Genomic DNA, 21,887 nt, shown 5'->3' on the forward strand with positions numbered 1-21,887 from the left:
TAAGGGTGATATATCTGCAGAACATTTAAAATGCTCAGGCAGAAAACTCTCAATTTGCTTGCCTTTTTTAGTCCATGGCATTTTTCCTGACTCACTTTTATCTGTTATATTAGTGCCTATTATAAAAGATAAAGCTGACAAAATAAATCCCAAGGATAATTATTGGCCCATTGTTTTAACCAGTGTGGTGTCTAAGGTTTTAGAGAGAGTGCAAAACATTAAAAGTTATGTTTTCTAAGTTATATAACAGAAATTGATTTTTTCAGATTTATCTTGATCTAGTGCCGTTCTTAAAGTGTGTGCTGCTGCTGAATACCGGGGACATTATACAACTGATGATGTGGCTGTTGACAGACATTTACAGGCAACGCCACTTAATGTATGCACAAGTTAATATGCTTGTAAGCAAATTTAGGATGTGTTCTGTCTCTGTGAAAGTGGCCCCTTTTAAAGCATACTGTACCCCTTTGTATACTGCCCACAGAGGCGCTACAAGTAAAGCAGCATGCAGAAACTCAAAGTTGCATTTAATGACGGAATAAGGATGCTGCTAAGGATGCCAAGATGGACTAGTACAAGTCAGTTATTTGTTGGAGTTGCCACTTTTTATGCTGTATTATGTAACCTTATGTAAAGATGTATGTTTAGATTAGCTGACTAAAAATAACATCATTCTATCACTGGTGCACCCTGCACAAAGCTCAGTCAGGTTTCAGTCTAGAATGTGTAACATTGGCATTAGCATTTTTTTCTTTAAATTTGTGGTTTGTATTTTCACACTCACTCATTTTTCTGTGTATTCTTTCTATTAATTTTCTTTTTATATGGACCTACCTGTGTCTTTAATAAAAGGGATCTCTCTCAAATAAATGGAAATGTCTTGTGTGCTGATAAACAAAGCAACTTTCCTCAAAGGAACCCAATATTGGTTCCATCCATCCCATCTAATTCTAGAGTATAAAAAATAACAAATCACTCAGTTAATTTTTTTGATTCTTTCTTTGTGTTTTTAGACGTGTCAGATTTGCAGATGAGGTGCTATTCTACAACATATCGGTAGGGGGCAGCAGCGCACAAGCGCATCTCAACACAGCAGGCAACACATTGGCGAATAAGTAAAGAATCAAAACAGTCGTTTCTGACAATTTGTTCGCGCTAGACCATGAAAAGTTGAAAAATAATTTTAAATGTTTAAAATACTCACTAGTATTGCGCGGATATGTTTGTGGTCTAGGGACTCTTTTTACCGGAGTTCGTACGAATGTTTAACCGAGAGGTATTGCTGTTTTTTCTCCTAGCTGCTCCGTCAGCCGTTAGCCGGGTAGTTTTCCTTGCTCAGGACCAGCTCCATGGGAACTATGGGATGAACATGACCATATATAGACCGGACACGGAGCTGCCCAGCCGGTGAACTGTAAACTCATCCCGGAGGTTGACAAACAGCAGAAATAACATGTCAGCTGACCAGATTATAGCCATCGTGGTGGACGACAGAACCTACGAGGTGAATAAAAAGAAGCTGATAGAGAAAAGCGACTACTTTCGAGCGCTCTACAGCTCCGGGATGCGGGAGTCCACGGAGGACTCCGTTCAGTTGCAAGGGCTCAGCGTACCGGGACTGGAAATGGTCCTGGAGTTCATCAACACCTCAAAAGTTCAGGTGGTCAACGAGACCCTTGAGGATCTGATCGAGACTGCCTCCTTCCTGCAGGTCACATCCATCCTGAAGCTGTTGAGCTCAGAGATCCGGCCAGAAAACTGTGTCGAGCTGTACAGCCTCTCTGAAGTGTACGGGACCCACGATCTGCGGAACGCCTGCTTCAAGTACATGAGCTGCTACTACCACCCCATGCTACGACGGCCTGAGTTCCACAGTCTGCCCCCAGCTGTGAGGGATCAGGTCCGGGAGATGCGCATGAAGGGCGCCGCTACCCTGGTGGCCATCGGAGACTTCACCTGTCTGTCCCTGGATGTGCCCGATCAGGACGAGCCCTGGTCCATGCTCAGGTATGGAGAGGTTGAGCAGCGCTGGAAGCCGCTGGCGAACAACCTGCCTCCGGACATGATCAACGTCAGGGGATACGGATCGGCCGTCCTCGACAACTACCTGTTCATAGCAGGCGGGTACAGGATGACCAGCCAGGAGATCTCCGCGGTGCACTGCTACAACCCCTGCAGGAACGAGTGGAACCAGGTTGCTCCTCTCAATCAGAAGAGGTAGCCCTCCTCTCACAGATCACAAACTTCACAACTTTTATTGGGTTATGGTAGTTTTTTGTTGGGGATTAACTACTGTTACTTTGAGGGTTGTGTTGGTCTATTAAAAAAATGGAAGGAAAAAGATACCAGTTTTAAAAAAAAAAGTATGCCATACATTGCATTGACTGCCTCCAGCTTATTCTGATGCTTCTAAAGGAAATCTACTGCACCCAGCTACCTTTTTGAAGGCCTGTGATTAGTAAGTAGTCCAATATATAATTTCATTTTACCATGAGTCAAGTCTTAGAGGTATGTTAGAGAACATTAGTGAACAAAAAAGCATCATGGAGACCAAGGAACACAGCAGACAGGCCAGAGAGAAAGATGTAGAGAAGTTTAGAGAAGGATTAGGTTATGAAACAATATCCCAGGTATTCAACATCTCAGAGAGGAACCTTTAATCATCTGTAAATAGAAGTATGGTCACAACTCCACACATGTCAGGCCACCAAAACTAACCGGGGTGGGGAAGGAGTAGTCATGTTTGCAGTTCGTCACATGCCGTATAGAAGACAAGGCAAATCTGTTGAAGGAGGTACCCTGCGCAGGTGAAATAAAAATTACATGTTTCTGACATTAAGCTATTTTGCAAAGAAGAAAGAGCAAAAAATTCAACCTCTAGATATTCAAAACTGGTACCCAAAAAAACCTGCAGCTGTAATTTGCTCTGAAATGTGCTTCTACAAAGTATTGACTTAGGGAGGATATTTACAAATACACACCACATTTTTCAGATTTGTATTTGTAACTACATTTGAAAACTGCATGTCACTTTCCTTGCAGTTCACAGTTATGCACTATTGATCATAGCATTTAATCTCTATAAAATAAATAGAAGGTTGTAACATGATGATGATTGTTTCACTGTCCCTCCTATCCAGGTCCAACTTCAAGCTGCTGGCGGTGCAGGGGAAGCTGTACGCTGTGGGAGGCCAGTGCCTGGGCACGGTGGAGTGTTATGGCCCTGAGCAGGACTGGTGGACCTGTGTGTCCTCTATGCCTGATCCTTTGGTTGAGTTCTCAGCTTGTGAGTGTCAGGGTATGATCTACATCATGGGTGGATACACTGCAAGAGGTTTGTATCCCAAAAGACAGATCTGCAATTCAGGTCCTCTTAGGTTCTGCATGTTTTAGATGGGACTTTATTTTTTCTGACAGATAGAAACACCAGCGTGCTGCGCTACTGCCCGTCCTCCGACACCTGGACGGTGTTCCAGACGTGTCCGGCTCACATCCGCAAGCAGCAGATGCTGTCGGTGGAGGACACCATCTACCTGGTGGGCGGCTACACCCACGAGCTGGAGGCAGGCCGGCGACAGCTGCGTCCAAGCCAGACGGAGGACGTTCTGACGGTGCAGTCGTTCAACGTATCAACAGGGGAGTGGATCCAGCTGAAGGAGAACACGTCCAAGTCGGGCCTGAACCTAACGTGCACGCTGCACAACGACGGCATCTACATCATGAGCCGAGACATTGGGCTACCCACCAGCCTGGAGCACCGCGTCTTCCTCAAGTACAACATCTTCTCCGACGCCTGGGAGGCCTTCAGACGCTTCCCGGCTCTGGGGCAGAACATGCTGCTCTGTTCACTTTACCTCCCCAATACGGTATGAACAAAAAGGGACCCGACCAGAGGAACCCTTGGATCCTGTTGCACTAAACAAGGCTGTGTTTCAGTGGGAAGATGTCAGGTGACCTCTGTGCCTCCAAATAAACACTGCTGTGGAGAAATTAGAGACGTACAGAATAATTAGCTGGTGATCGGAAACAGACCAAACTCAAAAAGCCCCATCTTTTTCCAGTCAGTGGACGCACCCTATATGAGTGCTAAGATGTCAGACACCAGGCAGCGCTCAATGTGGATGAGGGGGATGAAGAATCAAAGTTAGCCATTTTCTCTGTCTGTGGGATGTTAAAAAATAAAGTCCAAAAGGTGTAAGAAGTCATTTAAAAGAAGCGATACTTTTGTTGGCCGTTTGTTCATGCAGCTACAACAGAGAACCAAACTTCGCCGATTGTTCGTTATTTCACTCCTTCTCTGTTTTGTAATAATAATAATAAATGTATTGCTCCAGACTTTTTCAAGGTGGGAAACAGTTTCCTTCAGTAATGACATTCACACCGAAGAATGTTCTTATTAGCGCAACTTTGCAGTGCTTAGTATGGTGCCTTTAGTGACTGGAAAAAAGAGGTCTTTGCTCTCTGACCAGCTGATCATCGGTCAGGGTCCGTAAAGCTTAAAATCGCCTAACCTAAAGGGGTACAAACATAATTGTTTTATTATTATTTCCATAATTCATCAAACCACTGAATAAACTGCTGTAGCTTTAGAAGAGGAGAACAAACATGTTGGTTTACAGGTAAAAAACTGAAGCAGGATTGGACAAAGTGGGGATATGAATTGACCTCCAGCTTCACATCTACACTAATGTTTACAGTTACAAATGCTACTAATGCTAATCGCTAACACAAGAAGCTACAGAGTTAAAAATGTGACCTCCATAATTATTTTGTCTGTCTTAAAATAAGCCAACCAGGTTTTAATGCAGCGACTCATTACAAAGACTTGTTGAAATTAGCTGCAAGTCTCTGATTGGTGCATCTCTGATAGGAGCTCATGTGCCTCCAACTGCTGAGCTGAATTAAAACATTTCTGCATCCAGAAGGCCTTTGAAGAGCAGCATAGACTACCCAACCTCCTGCCTTGAGCAGGCCAAAACATTCCTGATGATTACACTCCAAATATGGCATAATGCTACATGCTTATGTTCCGCCACAGAGCTTAAAACTACACTTTAACGGGAATGGGAGATCCATGAAAGCTTCAGGAAATGAAGCAGCTTGCTCAGTTTTATTTGTCCTGAGATACACTAAATAGAGCTCAAAGCATAGTCCCACATGTGCCTTTTGTAACCTCAGTAAGATCGTAGGATCTTTAAGGAAAAAGCATGAAATGCAAAACTGTTATCACCAGCATTTGACCAAAACTGCTGTTTTTATTTAATCTTTTTGTTAAAGTGGATTTTGTTTTTATTGAGGTAGATTTTGCTCATTTATGAAAATATGGGCTGAGCAGTGAAATAAACCTCTAAGTGTTCTGTGTAATAAATGCAGCATTTGTTGTGATTGTATTGGAGTTCACAATTTGTTGCTTGTTTGGAGATTGAGAATAAAGATGATGTTTAGGCATCTGGTTTGATGTCTTCAGTTTTCTTCATTTGTTTAAGAAGCAACATTGAATTGATGGACCTACATACCTACATACATACATACAGACTGTTGCATGCCCAGAGTGAAGCATGGGGGTGGATCAGTGATGGTTTGGGCTGCCATATCATGGCATTCCCTTGGCCCAATACTTGTGCTCGATGGGTGCGTCACTGCCAAGGACTACCGAACCATTCTTGAGGACCATGTGCATCCAATGGTTCAAACATTGTATCCTGAAGGCGGTGCCGTGTATCAGGATGACAATGCACCAATACACACAGCAAGACTGGTGAAAGATTGGTTTGATGAACATGAAAGTGAAGTTGAACATCTCCCATGGCCTGCACAGTTACCAGATCTAAATATTATTGAGCCACTTTGGGGTGTTTTGGAGGAGCGAGTCAGGAAACGTTTTCCTCCACCAGTATCACGTAGTGACCTGGCCACTATCCTGCAAGAAGAATGGCTTAAAATCCCTCTGACCACTGTGCAGGACTTGTATATGTCATTCCTAAGATGAATTGACGCAAAAAGAGGCCCTACACCATACTAATAAATTATTGTGGCCTACCTACCTACCTACCTACCTACCCATATATATATATATATACACACTGCTCAAAAAAATAAAGGGAACACTTAAACAACACAATATAACTCCAAGTACATCAAATTTCTGTGAAATCAAACTGTCCACTTAGGAAGCAACACTGATTGACAATCAATTTCTCATGCTGTTGTTCAAATGAAATAGACAACAGGGGGAAATCTTTGGTGATTAGCAAGACACTCAATAAAGGAGTGGTTCTGCAGGTGGGGACCACAGACCACTTCTCAGTACCTATACTTTCTGGCTGATGTTTTAGTCACTTTTGAATGTTGGTGGTACTTTCACACTCATGGTAGCATGAGACGGACTCTACAACCCACACAAGTGGCTCAGGTAGTGCAGCTCATCCAGGACGGCACATCAATGCGAGCTGTGGCAAGAAGGTTTGCTGTGTCTGTCAGCGTAGTGTCCAGAGCCTGGAGGCGCTACCAGGAGACAGGCCAGTACACCAGGAGACGTGGAGGAGGCCGAATGGAGGGCAACAACCCAGCAGCAGGACCACTACCTCCACCTTTGAGCAAGGAGGAACAGGAGAAGTGCCAGAGTCCTGCAAAATGACCTCCAGCAGGCCACAAATGTGCATGTGTCTGCACAAACGGTTAGAAACCAACTCCATGAGGATGGTATGAGGCCCTGACGTCCACAAATGGAGGTTGTGCTCACAGCCCAACACCGTGCAGGACGCTTGGCATTTGCCAGAGAACACCAGGATTGGCAAATTCACCACTGGCACCCTGTGCTCTTCACAGATGAAAGCAGGTTCACACTGAGCACATGTGACAGACGTGACAGAGTCTGGAGACACCGTGGAGAGAGATCTGCTGCCTGCAACATCCTTCAGCATGACCGGTTTGGCAGTGGGTCAGTAATGGTGTGGGGTGGCATTTCTTTGGAGGGCTGCATGGCCCTCCGTGTGCTCGCCAGAGGTAGCCTAACTGCCATTAGGTACCGAGATGAGATCCTCAGACCCCTTGTGAGACCATATGCTGGTGCGGTTGGCCCTGGGTTCCCCCTAATGCAGGACAATGCTAGACCTCATGTGGCTGGAGTGTGTCAGCATTTCCTGCAAGATGAAGACATTGAAGCTATGGACTGGCCCGCCTGTTCCCCAGACCTGAATCCAATTGAGCACATCTGGGACATCATGTCTCGCTCCATCCACCAATGTCACGTTGCACCACAGACTGTCCAGGAGTTGGCGGATGCTTTAGTCCAGGTCTGGGAGGAGATCCCTCAGGAGACCATCCTCCGTCTCATCAGGAGCATGCCCAGGTGTTGTAGGGAGGTCATACAGACACATGGAGGTCACACACAATACTGAGCCTCATTTTGACCTGTTTTAAGAATATTACATCAAAGTTGGATCAGCCTCTAGTGTGTTTTTCCACTTTAATTTTGTGTGTGACTCCAAATCCAGGCCTCCATTGGTTAATAAATTTAATTTCCATTGATGATTTTTGTGTGATTTTGTTGTCAGCACATTCAACTTTGTACAGAACAAAGTATTCAATGAGAATATTTCATTCATTCAGATCTAGGATGTTATTTGAGTGTTCCCTTAATTTTTTTAGCAGTACATATATATATATATATATATACACACGTACACACACACACACACACAAAGAATGTATGTGGTAGGGCTTTACATAAAAAATAAATAAATAAATAATAAAAAATAAAGTTTTTATTATTATAAACAATAAAAAAAAGAAAAAAAAGGTAATTTAAGCAATTCTTCTGTTTTTTTTGTTGCAATATCTGCATAGAATATCTACAACCGCAGGGCGCCAATTGTACGAGGTTTTTTAGCTTCAAACTGACCTATAGGGCTCACTCAGCTGGCCACATTCGAACAAATAGTTTTGTCCTTTGTGAAAGAGAGGATTAATTTTGTTCTAAAGTCTGAAAAAAAACATCTTAAGAAAATCGTTTTTGTGGTTCCAGACAAATTTTATTTTGTTGTACAGGCAAACGCGACTCTTTGAATTGAGAATGTTGCGCACCCTTGGCATTGATGGATCTACGTATGGGACAAATTTATTGAAGAATGCATCGCTCCGATGCATGTACATGAGCGGAAGGATACAGAAATTACTGGAAAGATGGACAAAAAAATGGATGGACTGAAACAAAAGAAGGGATGGATGGAGGGATGGATGAACCATCACATATATGAACAGATGTAACCAGCAGGGGGCAGCAGTTGCTTTTAAATAATTCCTCATCTTTGAATGCACTATTTTCACCTTCGCAAGGACTCTATTTAAAAACCATTCTGTAACCTAAGAAGGAAACGTTTTACATTCATGTTGTTTTGTTTATGTTACCATTTCTTATTAAAACCGTCCTCACGTGAGCTGCAGCAACAGGTCATCGTCTAGAGGTCACGGACAATGCTTGGATGAGATATTTATAGCATTGGGTGGTGAATGAATGGATGGAAGAAATTGGATTTTGTCTTTAACTGTGACACTCAAACGGGGGACACACAAAATCAATATCTGCCATTGTTGGACCAGATTGATCATCATTGTGAGGTCAGATCACAGTGATCTCCCTCACACGTCCACATAAGGATGAACAGAACTAATCCAGCTGCACAAACAAGGCATGCAGCATGATTTTTGTTTTTTTAAACAACACGGTGCATAAGGAGCTATAATCTATCTATAAAGTCAGACGAGATGTGCTCTGAATGGTTAGCGAACAGAAAGAGGAGGGCTCAGAGGAGAAAACCCTGAGAAGAGGTGTATTTGAGAGATCCAAGAACAGACAGCACTGAGGGGAGGGCAGAAAACACGCGCACACAGACTTAGTCCCACCTATTTCTTATTCTCAGACAGAGTGGGAACAGATCTCACTGAGGAAGATGCATCTCTACATCCAAGGAGCGCTCAGGAAAAGTACATGAGGAAAGAGGAGCAGGATTTGACAAGACAGAGAGGGACATCTGCATATTTATTCTGCAGCAAAGGACACTAAAACAGCAGCCCTAAACCCTGACATCCACTCTGTCTCCTGCAAAGAACGCTTCTCAGTCTGTGACCATGAGCGAGGCGAAGAAAGGTGAGCTAGCCATCCGGGACAAAGCCATCCTGCACCAGCAGAGACGTCTTAAACAGGCCACCCAGTTCACACACAAGGACTCGGCTGACCTGCTGCCCCTGGATGGACTCAAGAGACTCGGCACCTCCAAAGACCTGGTGAGTCCCGCATTTTCTAACAGCAGAGAGGCTGCCGCAGGTTCAGCAATTGTTAAAGGCTGAGAAGGTCTTCTCCCCAAATTAATACTATCAGTAACTTTAGTTGCTTTTGATGAAATACAGGCCATTACTTTCATCATCACCACTTCTGTAATAGCAGGAGTTCTGGTAGCTGCTTTGGGGAATGTAGGTTTAAAACAACATCAGGGCAGAAAGACATTAGCAATGACTTAAGAGAAGCAATTGTTGCTTCTCTAAAGTCAATCTGGTAAGGGGTTATAGGAGCATTTCCAAACATTTGATAGTTAATCTTTTTACATAGGTATCCACACCAGCAGAAAATATTTCAGTGATATCCCAATATCTCCTAGAAATGAATGAAAAAAACTTTCCCATGGGCAGCCTGTGCAATGCTTTGAGAAATCATAAAAATAAAAGTTAATGACAGGACAATTAAAAAAGGCTGAACAAGTGTAAAAAGACAGGTGGATTGGTTGATGTATGAGTGGATCTGGAGCAAACAGGTGCATGTTATATCAATGTCAAACTGGAAGGATATTAATATTGCTTTAAAGAAGCCCATCTATCTGGGAAAGATAAAAGCAGCTGCTAATCTTCCCAGGAGTGAACCACCCACCAAGGTCAGACCATGTAATGCTCAAAGAAATGTGAAAATGCTTCAAAAGCTCCATCATTCCAGGCCTTAGTTAGTATGCTAAATGTTAAGGTTCAGACTATCTGGTCAACAGCTGGGTTTGCATTCTCAACGTAACTTTAGTGGGGCTGCTTCTTGTCTCTGATCTCGTTTGTGGTGACCAAAAACATCAGCTGAAACAAGGTCCCTTTGGAGATTTTCCAGCCATGTCCTTTAGTGTGTCCAGAAGATGAGGCTCTATATATCCCTTCAGAAAGATGGGATCCTGCAGAATAATCTGTAGTGTTATGGGGGAAAGGTATTTTTTGATTTCTCTCTAAAATCCTATACCGCTGCACTTCGATCACAGATAAGCAGAAGACAATGGATAGATGGAAGTCAAAGTTTATGACAGTACAACTAAAGAAAGATTTTTAAAAAATGGCTTGCTTGGACAGCTGAAGGAGAAAGTCTCTAAAAAAGAATCTGGCTGCATGACTTCTGGAACAACGGTCTTGTAACAAATCAGATTGAAGTAGAGATGCTTGATGAAAACAAAGCATATCAGCACAAACACTCCATACCAACTGTCAAGCACGGTAGTGGAGGACTGGTTTTGGCTTGTTTTGAAGGCACAGGACCCTATTACCTAGCAGTCATTAAATCAACCGTGACCTCTCTGCAAGTATTTGAGAGTCAAATATGAGGCTTTATTTCTGACAGCTGAAGCTTGGTCAGGATGGGACAATGGTCCCAATGGCAGAAAATTAATAATAGAATGGCTAAAAAAGAAATAATAAAAGGTGTTGCAATGACCCAGTCAAAGTCCAGACCCAAAGCTTAGTGAAATGTAGTGACTGTTTTATCATAGATATTTTCTTCATTTGTACATGACTGTATACTTCTTTTGAGTGTTTTGGCAAGATTTCATTAGAAAAGTTGGTAAACGTCATGTTTATGGTAAATTTACACCAACGTTTCTGCAGCGGCTGTAGGTCAAAATAATTCAGCTTAAATATCTGTCTATTGTAAAGCATCTAACAGGCTGTGTTTTCAAACATTTTCTTTGGGTTACCCATCATATGACCCATACAGCAGAAAAGAGAATAACACGGTGCCAGAAAGTATGAGCCACTACTGCATTACTTTACTGTGTAAACTGGGTTGTTTTAACGTGCCAGGGAAATCTGCAGAAAAAAAGAATGAATGCTGCTTGCAGAGTCTTGCACACAGAAGAAGAAATGTCAAAGCTAGTTACGGTTCACTGTGCAGCTCCTCTCACATTTTATAGGATGAAACACAGTCCTGCATATAAAGTGGAACTTGTCCAACATCCTAACTTCCTCTTCCCCCAGAAGCCTTCTCAAGCCAAGCGGTTATGTACACTCTGGAGGAACTCCCTGTAATAATTCCCACAATTTATTGCTCCTCTAACAGGGTTCTGGTTTAATGGCTGCATCCCAGATTCCCCTGAGCTTTTTCAACAACTTCAATACATCGCTCTGGCAAGGAGAAACAGCCTTCACAGAGCTGTGTGCTCTGAAAATACCACTCTGAGTCTGAAGCTCTCATGTCTACCAGATTTTCATAGACATTTGCTTTAAGAAAAACATTCAACCCACATCTTCTCGTTCTTTAGCTGGGTTTTATTTATTATAATCAGTCTAATGATACATACGTTTCCTTCCTCATTTCATTTGCATGCGTTTCTTGGGTACAGACATAATTTTTACATATCTTGACACAAAGACTGTTTTCAGTAACTTTTAATCTTTGTGTTTATTCAGTCTAATCACTGACAAACAAACATAATGGCTCAAAAACGGCAACAATATTCAAAGTGACTAAAAACGGTCCTGTAAAATCTCTCAAAAACAAGCAAGACATGATTTACACACAACAAAATTACCCAAACCGCATATCAATGATACAAAAATTTTAACATTAAGAAATACTGTGACCCAAACAGCTCATCATGAACCTATAAAACCATACCTAAATGACTCAGACATTACAATTGAACACAGGTAACCATAAAACAGAGACTACACATAAAACTAAACAGTAAAACAAACAAAAAACAAATCAGTGCCACTCCAAGAAGACACAAAATGATTCAACTAAAATCATTCAAAAACAGCTACAGATATGACAGTAAGGACATAAAATACATCAAGCTACATAACAAAAAGTACAAAAGCCTTACAAATGACTACAGACACAAAATGTCAAATACCTCCAGATAAAATGACTTAAAATGGACACAAAAATGTTTTAAAAACAACCACAAATCATTCTACATTACTACTACTACTACTACACAACAAAGACTTAAATCTCTACAATAAGGCACAAACAACTGTAAAAGATGCAAAATAATGTGTATCTTCTGCATAAAGATGCAAAATAATGCAGACCTTCAGCAAAAAGGTGCAAAATGATGCAAACTTGCACAAAAAATGCACAAAGACAAAAGTGGGACCTTTTGGAAAGTGAGTGTGATGTTACATGTGGCGTAAACCTAACAGCATTTCAGAAAAACATGGTGTGATGGTGTGGGCCTGTTTTGCTGCTAAAAGACCTAATTGACTCAGTTAATGATAGAACCAAGATTTTAAGCACACCAGCAAGTCCATATCTGAATGGCTCAAAAAAACAACAAAAAACAAAGGTTTTGGAGTGCCTAGTCAAAGTCTGGCCCTAAATCCAAATGAGATGCTGTGGTATAACCTTAAACAGGCTGTTCATGTTTGAAATCTATCCAGTGTGGCTGAAATAAAACAAAAAAGAGGGGGCACATTTTTCTGCAGTGATGTTAAAAGATTCATTGCGAGTTATCACAAACACTTGATGGCAGTTGTTGCTGTCAATCAGCTATTAGGGTAAGGGGGCTATTACTTTTACACACAGGGGGCAGGTTGGTTTGGCTTTTCAACCCCTAAATAAAAGAAAATATCATTTCAAGACAGCTTATGTATTTACTCAGGTCATCTTTGTCTGATATTAAAATTTGTTTTCTGATGTGAAACTTTCAGGTGTTTCAAAAAAAGCAATAACTGTAATTTTCTTTGAGATGTTAGATTACCCTGAAAACTAGGTGCTAAACCAAGCAGATTGGTAATTTTTTGGGAATAAAGTATTAAGAATGTGCCGCTCAGACACCAAACAATGCTAAAAAACGTAAAACATCTTTATCTAAAGCGTTAAAAAACTCCACACTTACCTGTAAATGATGATAATCAGCTATATTCTTACTTCAGCAATTGGTTCCCTGTGTGATCCAACTGTATGGGCCAGGTGGTTCTGCAGTAAGAGGCACAGGTGATATATCAAGCCAAATGATTTGCAGGTGCCTTCGAACTCACTAACAAAGGAACAAGAGTGTTTCGAAATTGTTTTCCTCATTTTCATGGAACCTCCAGCTGCAGATAAAAGCTGTTTGCTCTGCACATGGAGATTTGAAACCAAACAAGCATTACAAAATACAAATCTGGGAGCTCATTATATTTTTATGAAACCAAGACAATTTTCCTACTTGCTTTATTATATGCCACCAAGTATGGCTGCAGTCTCTGGCAGGCAGATGAGTTTAACACAACCACAATTCAAAGAGATTAGTGTAACAGTCATCATTCTGCAGGGAACCTAAAACCTTCATATTATAAGACCTTTTTTCTCCTCTATAATAACAAATTACTGTTCAGCTCTGAGCAAAAACACCATCTGATAAAGAGATGTGACCATAGGGAAAGCAAAACTTTCATTGCAGAAAAGTGGTTCAGAAGATGTTATTCTGGGGGGTGGGATTTCAGGCCAACCATTCACAGATTTATAACCTCATCAAAATAGGAATTATCTTTTAAAAGGTTAATGATATTTTCTATTCAGGAGTGCATGAACCTGTTGCTGGGGGAAGCATTTAAGACAATGGTAGCACTTAGACATTTGGAATGAACCTTAGCATTGTGTGTCAAATTACAGCAACTGAGTCATAAAAACTATTTTCATTATAAATCTGCTGCTAATGATTTGGGCTTGTTCTAAAGCCCAAATCAGTAATTGTATACTAAAGTACTGCAGGGTTTAATGCAAGGATGTCTGTTTGTCCCTAACTGGGTCATAAACAGGACAACAATCACAAACAATAAATGTACAACAGAATGCCTGAAAAAGATTTAAGCTGTTTCTAGCTAAACTCACTGAAAGCTGTGCCCAGACAATGTTTGTTTATGTTATTCTCTTGAAGCAATGCTATAAAGAAAGACAGGATTTAATGACTCCACAGTGACATGGAAGGCTAAGGTCATGCAGAAACCTTTTCTTCAAGATACTGCAGCAAAATGTGGTTGAAAAAAGTTGATAAATCTAAATATGTAGTTTTTAAATGTATTTCTTTTACATTTTACTTAGTCTTGTGACATAAAAAGGTTTAACTACTATTCTTAATTTACAGTTTTTAAATATATATAAATATATTTAAACAGGTAAAAACAAAAAAAACAGATCTGTCTTTGATACAATCTCACATATAAAACCTCTTTCTCCTATGACTGTAGCTATATTCCTGCATGTTTCAAGACTAAAAAGCATCACTTGTGTCTTTGGTGTTTCATGCAGGAGCAGCTTTTATGAATCTCATTTGTACAGTATAGAACATGAAGGTAACGCAATAATCTGAGTCATGCTGGGCTCAGGTGTTGGATGTTCTCTGAACAGATTTTTCAACCCAACAGACAAACTCATACGCTCAGAAATCCCCCATGATGCATTATATTCACATGGAACCCTATTGCCTAAACAAGGCCAGCTACACTGCATCTCCTCCCTGAATCCACCTCCAGCTTTTTATTCCCTTCCTCTCCATTGCTCTTGTGTAATAGAATTGGATTTTGCCCTTTTCGAGCCCTGACTTTGCAGCAGAACATGGCTATAGTGCTGCTGCTGCTGCTTAGAGTGAGAGCACCTCAGGCTAAAGAGCAGCAAAACAAACTGAGTCTGACGTAAGAGCTGAGTTACACAGTGGACAGGACAGGCCAGCAAACATAAATGGGCAGGAATGTAAATCAGGCTACAGCAAAGAATATGATGAATGTTTACATTTCTTTAAAGGAGGCATTTTTAAAATAAACTATTTTCTATTTTAGTTATCAACTAATTGAATCCTTATAGGAAAGCTCTGATTACAGTACCCATGCATGGCAGCAGTAACTCGCTGTTACATCTGATTTTATCAGTCTCTCACATCTTTGTTGAGGCACAAATGGTTTTAATTCTTACATATTTAAAGGTTTTTGAGCATTAACGACCTGATTAAGATCATGCTACAATATCTCAGTCAGATTTAAGTCCAAACTTTGACTAGCCCACTCCAAAACCTTAAATTTCATGTTTTTAAACCATTCGCAAATGGACCTGCTGGTGTGCCTTGGATCATCATCCTGCTGCAATACCCAACTGGGCCTGCGCTTAAAATGGGCCCATCGATTCAGCAAGTTGTCCAGGTTCTGAAGAAAGACACAAGCCCCAGATCATCACGCCACCGACATTATGTTTGACTGTTCTGAAATGCTGGGTTAGTCTTACACCAGATATAACAGGACATACACCTTTTAATATGTTCCACGTTTGTCTCATCAGGTCTTGGAATCATCAAGATGTTTTTAGGCAAACATGAAATGGACCTCTTGAAACTTGAAACTCTCCCATGGCTGCCGTTTATGCCCAGTGTCTTTCTTATTGTCGAACTCAGACCATTTTTGAGGCAAGTGAAGGCTTGCAGTTCTTTAGATCTTGTTCTGGGTTCCTTTTTGACCTTGTGGGTGAGATGTCAATGTGTTCTTCTAGTGATTTTGGTAGCCGCCACTCCAGGGAAGATTCACCACTGCTCCATGTTTTCTACATCTGTAGATAATAGCTCCATGATTAACTGGAGTCCTAATGGCTTTGTAAACATTTACAGACTGATAACTGTCAATGACTTGAATTTCTTCAGATGAACGCATCATGTATTGTTTTTTTAGAGCTTTTGGCATACTTCATGTTGTCATACTGATCGTATTTAAGTCATTTCAATTATACAGGTATGGCAGTAATCAGGCCCTGGGTATGGCCGGTAATATTTAACTCAGCTTTCCAAAAAAAAATTTTGTTAATCAGAGTTAATTCTTGATTTAAACAGGATCACATGGGATCAGGTTGGTTTGGATGGTTTTTCTCCCTCAATAAATGAGGTCATTTGGAAACTGATCTTTTTATTTACTCAGGCTGTCTTTCTCTCATACTTAAATGTTTATAACAAAGCAAAAACAGAAGAAATCTAGAAGGGTGTGAATACATTTTCAGAGCACAATATGCTTCGAACACAATAATAATAGAAAGTAGGTGAAAGAGTGAACGTTTGAAACACACCTTTTAAACAAACCCTCTGAAAAAGACGGTAATCATGGAGTAAAGGGTCCAACAAAGCCCCCTATAATCAGATGCAAAGAAATTAGCTAAAAAGAAAGGCTATGGAAAAAATCTTGGTACTGGGGTCCAGCTGTATTTTGACTGAATCAATAAATATTTTAGAACCTGAGGATGTTGTAAAAATATCTCTTTAAAAAAAAAAAAGAAAATTCATACTTCTAAGTTATTGTCATGGTTTCTAGGAGAACATCAGGATAAAAGCAAAAACAAATTAAAGCATTATAATGCGCACTAATGCGGTGTTTCTAGACATTAAGCATCTCTGCTGCTGCTGTATCCATGGTTTTGCCCTACATTCTAGATGTCTGTTTCTTCAAGTGTAACTCTAACAGATGAGTGAATCTGAAAGGTTTGTGTGTGTTCAGGACGACCTGTCTGTAGGTACATCTGAGCCTAATCAAAAGCTACTGGTCTGGGCTTGGATAGATGGGAACTAGCATCATTTAACAACAGGAAACCACAATGGATAGGTGTCATTCTGAATAGATTATCCTTATTTGTCATTATATAGACATGAAACAAAAGTGGTCGGCATTACCACATAATTGAGTTAATTTGAAAATAATAAAAAAGGAAAGCTACAAAAGCTGCTTAATCTACTTCCCTTTCTAGAAGCTATAAATCTGTGTGAGCAATCAATGGAGTCCATGCATATCCCCCAAAATTTTCCTTAATCGGGTATTTCTTAACCATATTTGTTTATCATGAGGGTGGAGCTGCTCTCCAGAGGAAAAGATTGCTAACCTCCAGTGGGTTTGCCTGTTCCTACACTTAAACATGCTGTGTGAAATCGGTTCAGATGCAGGCTTTATTTTTAGCTCCAGGACAATTAGAAGGCTTAGACCTGTCTCACTCCCTGTCATCTGGAGCTGTGGATGGGCGGTGAACCTCCCTCAGCTGCCCCCCTCGGTCCTGGGCAGGAAGACAGGAGGATAAAAATACCCGGCAAAACAAAAACAACCAACAAGAACAGAGAACATAAATATTTGTTCAGTAAGTCATACAGTGAGGAGAACATGCATTTGATACACTGCAGATTTTGCAGGTTTGACAACTTGCAAAGCATATAGAAGTCTTTAATTTGTTTCATAGGTGCTCTTCAACTATGAATGATGGAATCTAAAACAAAAATCCAGGAAATCCCATTGTAAGATTTTTAAGTTATTAATTGGCATTTTATTGCACAAGTATTTGATACATCAGAAAAACAAAATGTAACATTTGTACAGAAACCTTTGTTCGTAATTACAGATATCAGACATTTCTTGTAGTTCTTGATGAGGTTTGCAGACACTACAGCAGGGATTTTGGACCACTCCTCCATACAGATCTTCTCCAGGTCCTTCAGGTTTCGGGCTGGTTCAGGTCTGGAGACTGGCTAGGCCACTACAGGACCTTGAGATGCTTCTTATGGAGCCACTCCTTAGTAGCCCTGAGTGTGTGCTTCGGGTCGTTGTCATGCTGGAAGACCCAGCCACGGCCCATCTTCAATGCCCTTACTGAGGGAAGGAGGTTGTTGGTCAAGATTTCCTGATATATGGCCCCATCCATCCTCCCCTCAATACGGTGCAGTCATCCTGTCCCGTTTGCAGAAAGGCATCCCCAAAGAATGATGTTTCCACTTCCATGCTTCACTGTAAGCCTGTGAGAGCCGGGATTATTACTGTGTTGTGATTATTAATCTGAGATTATTATTTAATATTTAATATTAATACTTTAATATTTTATCAAATAATATTACGGTCTGTTGAGGGTTAACTTGTGAATAACAGCCCAGTAAGGCGATGGTATTAGGACAAAATAGAAAGGTGTGAGACGAGCTCTGACATTATTGAACAGCAAAACTCTGCAGAAACATGGGATGAATTCACACAATTTCTTAAAATACAAGAATTTATCAACAAAAATAAGTCAACTTAAAGTCAAACATATTTCAATCAACAAACTCTTTACTTTGCTAAAACAATCCAACTAAACTACCAAGCAGAATTAAAGAATAACGAAGACTAATGGGCTATGTACAATATAAACAAGTTGATTAAAGATGATTGGAAATTATGACCAAAAGAGTGATGCAACATTACCATGCAATGTTTATGTTTGAGAACCAAGGATTATCTTGAAGAATCTGGAAATGAAGTTAAGTTAGTCTTGGAACCAACTTAGGCAATAATCAGCAAACGTTTAGACAACCCTTCACAATGCAAGATCAGATAAAATATTATTTTAATAAAAAAATGTTTTAAATAATGATCTCCTGAATAAAACCAACCTCCTGGATGACTAATTCTCAATGGTGTCTCATTAGCTGCCTTTATTTATTGAAATGATATTTAAAGAAATATTATTAAAGGAAATGGTCAAATATTTAAGGGAATATTTTGGAAAAGAGCCAAATCTTTCTGGAGAAATGGGGCTTAATGGTATTTACTTAGTTATCAAATTTTGTAAAACGATGTAAGGGACACATTATTTACTGGATTGAAAACTAAACCTTTCTGGGTAGATAATATTTGGCAGCAAGCACTGTCCTTACCTGTTAGCAGTTGAAGCTAACAAAGAAGCTGATAGCTTAGCACCAGAATCAAAACACACACCTTTAAAAATACCGTCAATAAAAGGGTTGTCGTCCTTTCAGACCGGGAAAACCGCTCCACTCGGCTTAGTAGAGACAGCGTCTCTACGGGGAATCCTCTGGGACACAGTTTGCTTCTGCAGGCCTCAGAGACAAAGTAAAGCAATAAATATACCTTAATTTCCTCTCTTTATGAATGAAATCACCGGGTACACAAACAGTGATTCATTCGTACTTAACTTTGCATATGATCGCGTGATCTTATGACACCCTTGGATCCAGTTTGAAGAGTTTATGTCTTTTTACCAGCAAAGAGACATTAGCGTGCTGTCTCACCGGCCAGCCTCGAACAGAGTCCGGATGGTAGAGATCGGACCATTGGGGGAAGTTCGCCGTTACCCCCAATTCCTAAGTTGTGCCAGAAGTAGGTTAATGCAATTTATTTTGAAAGTTCCAGAAAAGTCCGTACCGCATTTCCTGTTGTAACTCATGGCTGTGGGTCCCAACAACTGGTTGTTAGGTGATCATGCACCTAACAACCAGGGGGGGGGTCCTGCCTCAAGTGGAGGAGTTCAAGTATCTTGGGGTCTTGCTCACGAATGAGGGAAAAGTTGAGCGGGAGATCGATAGACGGATTGGTGCTGTGTCAGCAGTAATGCAGGCACTGTACCGGTCTATCATAGTGAAGAAAGAGCTCAGTGAAAAAGCGAAGCTCTCGATTTACAGGTCGATTTACGTTCCTACCCTTATCTATAGTCATGAGCTTTGGGTCATGACCGAAAGAACGAGATCATGGATACAAGCGGCCGAAATGAGTTTCCTCCGCAGGGTGTCTGGGCTCTCCTTTAGAGATAGGGTGAGAAGCTCGGTTATCCGGGAGGGACTCAGAGTAGAGCCGCTGCTTCTCCTCTTCCAGAGGAGCCAGTTGAGGTGGCTCGGCAAACTGGTTAGGATGCCTCTTTGACGTCTCCCTGATTAGGTGTCCCTGGTGAGGCCCAGAGGAAGACCCAGGACACGCTGGAGTGACTTTGTTTCTCAGCTGGCCTGGGAATGCCTTGGGATTCCCCTCGGACAAGCTGGCCCAAGTGGCTGGGGAGAGAGTCTCTCTGCTTAGGCCGCTGCCCCCGGATAAGCAGAAGACAATGGATGGATGGATGGCATTATACAATTTATTTGATAAAATCCTTGACCCTTATAGGTAAGCTGCAGTACATGGTGATGTTTTGGTTCCAATTTAAAGGAGCCATCAGTTTCTGCATATCTCAAGTTTTTTAGGAAATTGTTTCCAGAGCTGCGGAGCCTAGAAACTAAATGTTGCTTCCAGTTTGTAAAGAAAACGTTTATTTATATAGCACCTTCACAGATTGTTATCAATGAAAGTGCTCTAAGACCCCACAGGTTTTAGATTACCTGGTTATTAACTAACCTGCAACTCTGACACGTATTTATGCCAAAGACCATTCAGTATTATTAAAAACTATCCTTTCACCAACAGGCAGCCAGTGCGCTTATTTAAGGGGTGATGTAATATGAATAATTTTCCTGGTGTTTCATCAGGATGAACCACAGCTGCCTGTAAAGACACCATTACAATAATCTAACCAAATGAAAATAAAAGTGTTCTCTGAATCAAGCCTTACTTCAAACTGACACCAAGGTGTCTAGCATGCTGTAGGGTGTTTAGCTACATTCAAACTAGCTGAATGTCAGAATAACTTCTGGGTTTTCTGGAGGCCATTCTGACCCATCTGCTCATAGATGTTTCAGACAGACTGGCTGTGATTGTAATGGACTGTAGTCATGTGGTGACATAGAAATATGAAGTTATGTGTCATCCGTATAGGCATGGAGAGAGATGACATAGTATCTCTATGTCTGCATAATCTAAAATGGGAGAGCAAAAGGATGTTAAATAAAATGTGGCCTGGGAATAGAGCCTTGTAGAACCCCACATGTAATCAAAACATGAAGATCACATAAAATGAAATGACAGAAAGTAGTCCTGGTCTGCCAAAAATGATCTGAAGAAATCTAGAACACTAAACAATCGCACCTACTTTTTATTGATTCCATCAATCCGATTATGTTGTGATAAATTGTGTTAAAAGTAGCAACTAGATCCAGTAACAACACAGAACTTTTGGATAGATCATTTTAGACACATACAATTTAAAACCTTTAGCAATGTAGTTCCAGTGGCTGAAAACATGGATGCAATTGATGGATTCAACATTTAGACAATAGGAAAGGAATTAAAGTTTGGCAATAGAAATATTTTTCTATATCTTATTTTTTCCTACATATATGTAGTCACAACATTCATACAGCATTACACAACTCAGAAGGCGTTTGGGGTAAAGTGCCTTGCCCAAGGGCACATGGAGATTTGGCTGGGGAGGAAGCTGCAACTTTTAGCGTATGCATTACTACGCTTCTCAGTAATAATCCCGGACAGGAAAAATACTTGAACTCTACACGTTTCTGGACTGCGTAAGAACCATGTGTGCTGTAAAGAATATGCAACCTTGTAGGCTGGTGTAATAAAATTCAGCAGTCCTGATTCCCCATAATATACATAAATGTGTAACATTGTTGACAAGCCAAAATGAGAATATGGGTCATGCAGTGTGTCCAGCAAAGCAACTATATAAATTAACTTTAAATGACCTTGCATCACAAACCTATCCTAGAGTCTAATTAAGTGTACACCGGTTAATCTTCACTCTCTCCTAAGAATTAGTCATTTCTAAGTACGGACAGAAGTTGGCTCCCCTGAAACATCTTGCACATCTTTTTATAAAGCATCAGCAATGGTTTCAGCTTTTCACCTTGAATCAGACTCAAACGTTGACGTTTCCAGCTGCAGACATCTCTTTTCATACACCTCACGCCAACCAGAGGAACTGGTCATGAATAAATCAGAAC

At 40.8% G+C, this 21,887-nt stretch overlaps 2 protein-coding genes and 1 long non-coding RNA gene across 4 annotated transcripts in view; 2 read left to right on the forward strand and 1 right to left on the reverse strand.

Annotated features, from left to right (window-relative positions):
* LOC124882760 overlaps window positions 1-21,887 on the reverse strand; it is a 50,422-nt gene that overhangs the window by 2,149 nt on the left and 26,386 nt on the right. For both annotated transcript variants that reach the window (XR_007041987.1, XR_007041986.1), the window contains one exon: window positions 13,143-13,222. This is a non-coding gene — a long non-coding RNA (uncharacterized LOC124882760). The remainder of the gene's footprint in view (window positions 1-13,142; window positions 13,223-21,887) is intronic.
* Window positions 1,090-5,453, forward strand: klhl42 (kelch-like family, member 42). Its single transcript, XM_047389292.1, has 3 exons — window positions 1,090-2,217; window positions 3,141-3,334; window positions 3,418-5,453. The coding sequence occupies exons 1-3, from the start codon at window positions 1,454-1,456 to the stop codon at window positions 3,870-3,872; spliced, it is 1,413 nt and encodes a 470-aa protein (XP_047245248.1). The 5' UTR covers window positions 1,090-1,453; the 3' UTR covers window positions 3,873-5,453.
* The window catches only part of nrip2 (nuclear receptor interacting protein 2), a 42,184-nt gene continuing 29,122 nt past the window's right edge, over window positions 8,826-21,887 (forward strand). Inside the window, exon 1 of the mRNA XM_047389291.1 lies at window positions 8,826-9,285. Coding sequence (XP_047245247.1) covers window positions 9,130-9,285 — 156 coding nt within the window. The 5' untranslated portion in view covers window positions 8,826-9,129. The remainder of the gene's footprint in view (window positions 9,286-21,887) is intronic.

The sequence above is a fragment of the Girardinichthys multiradiatus genome, chromosome 17 (assembly GCF_021462225.1).
Source record: "Girardinichthys multiradiatus isolate DD_20200921_A chromosome 17, DD_fGirMul_XY1, whole genome shotgun sequence".
NCBI classification, from domain to species: domain Eukaryota; kingdom Metazoa; phylum Chordata; class Actinopteri; order Cyprinodontiformes; family Goodeidae; genus Girardinichthys; species Girardinichthys multiradiatus.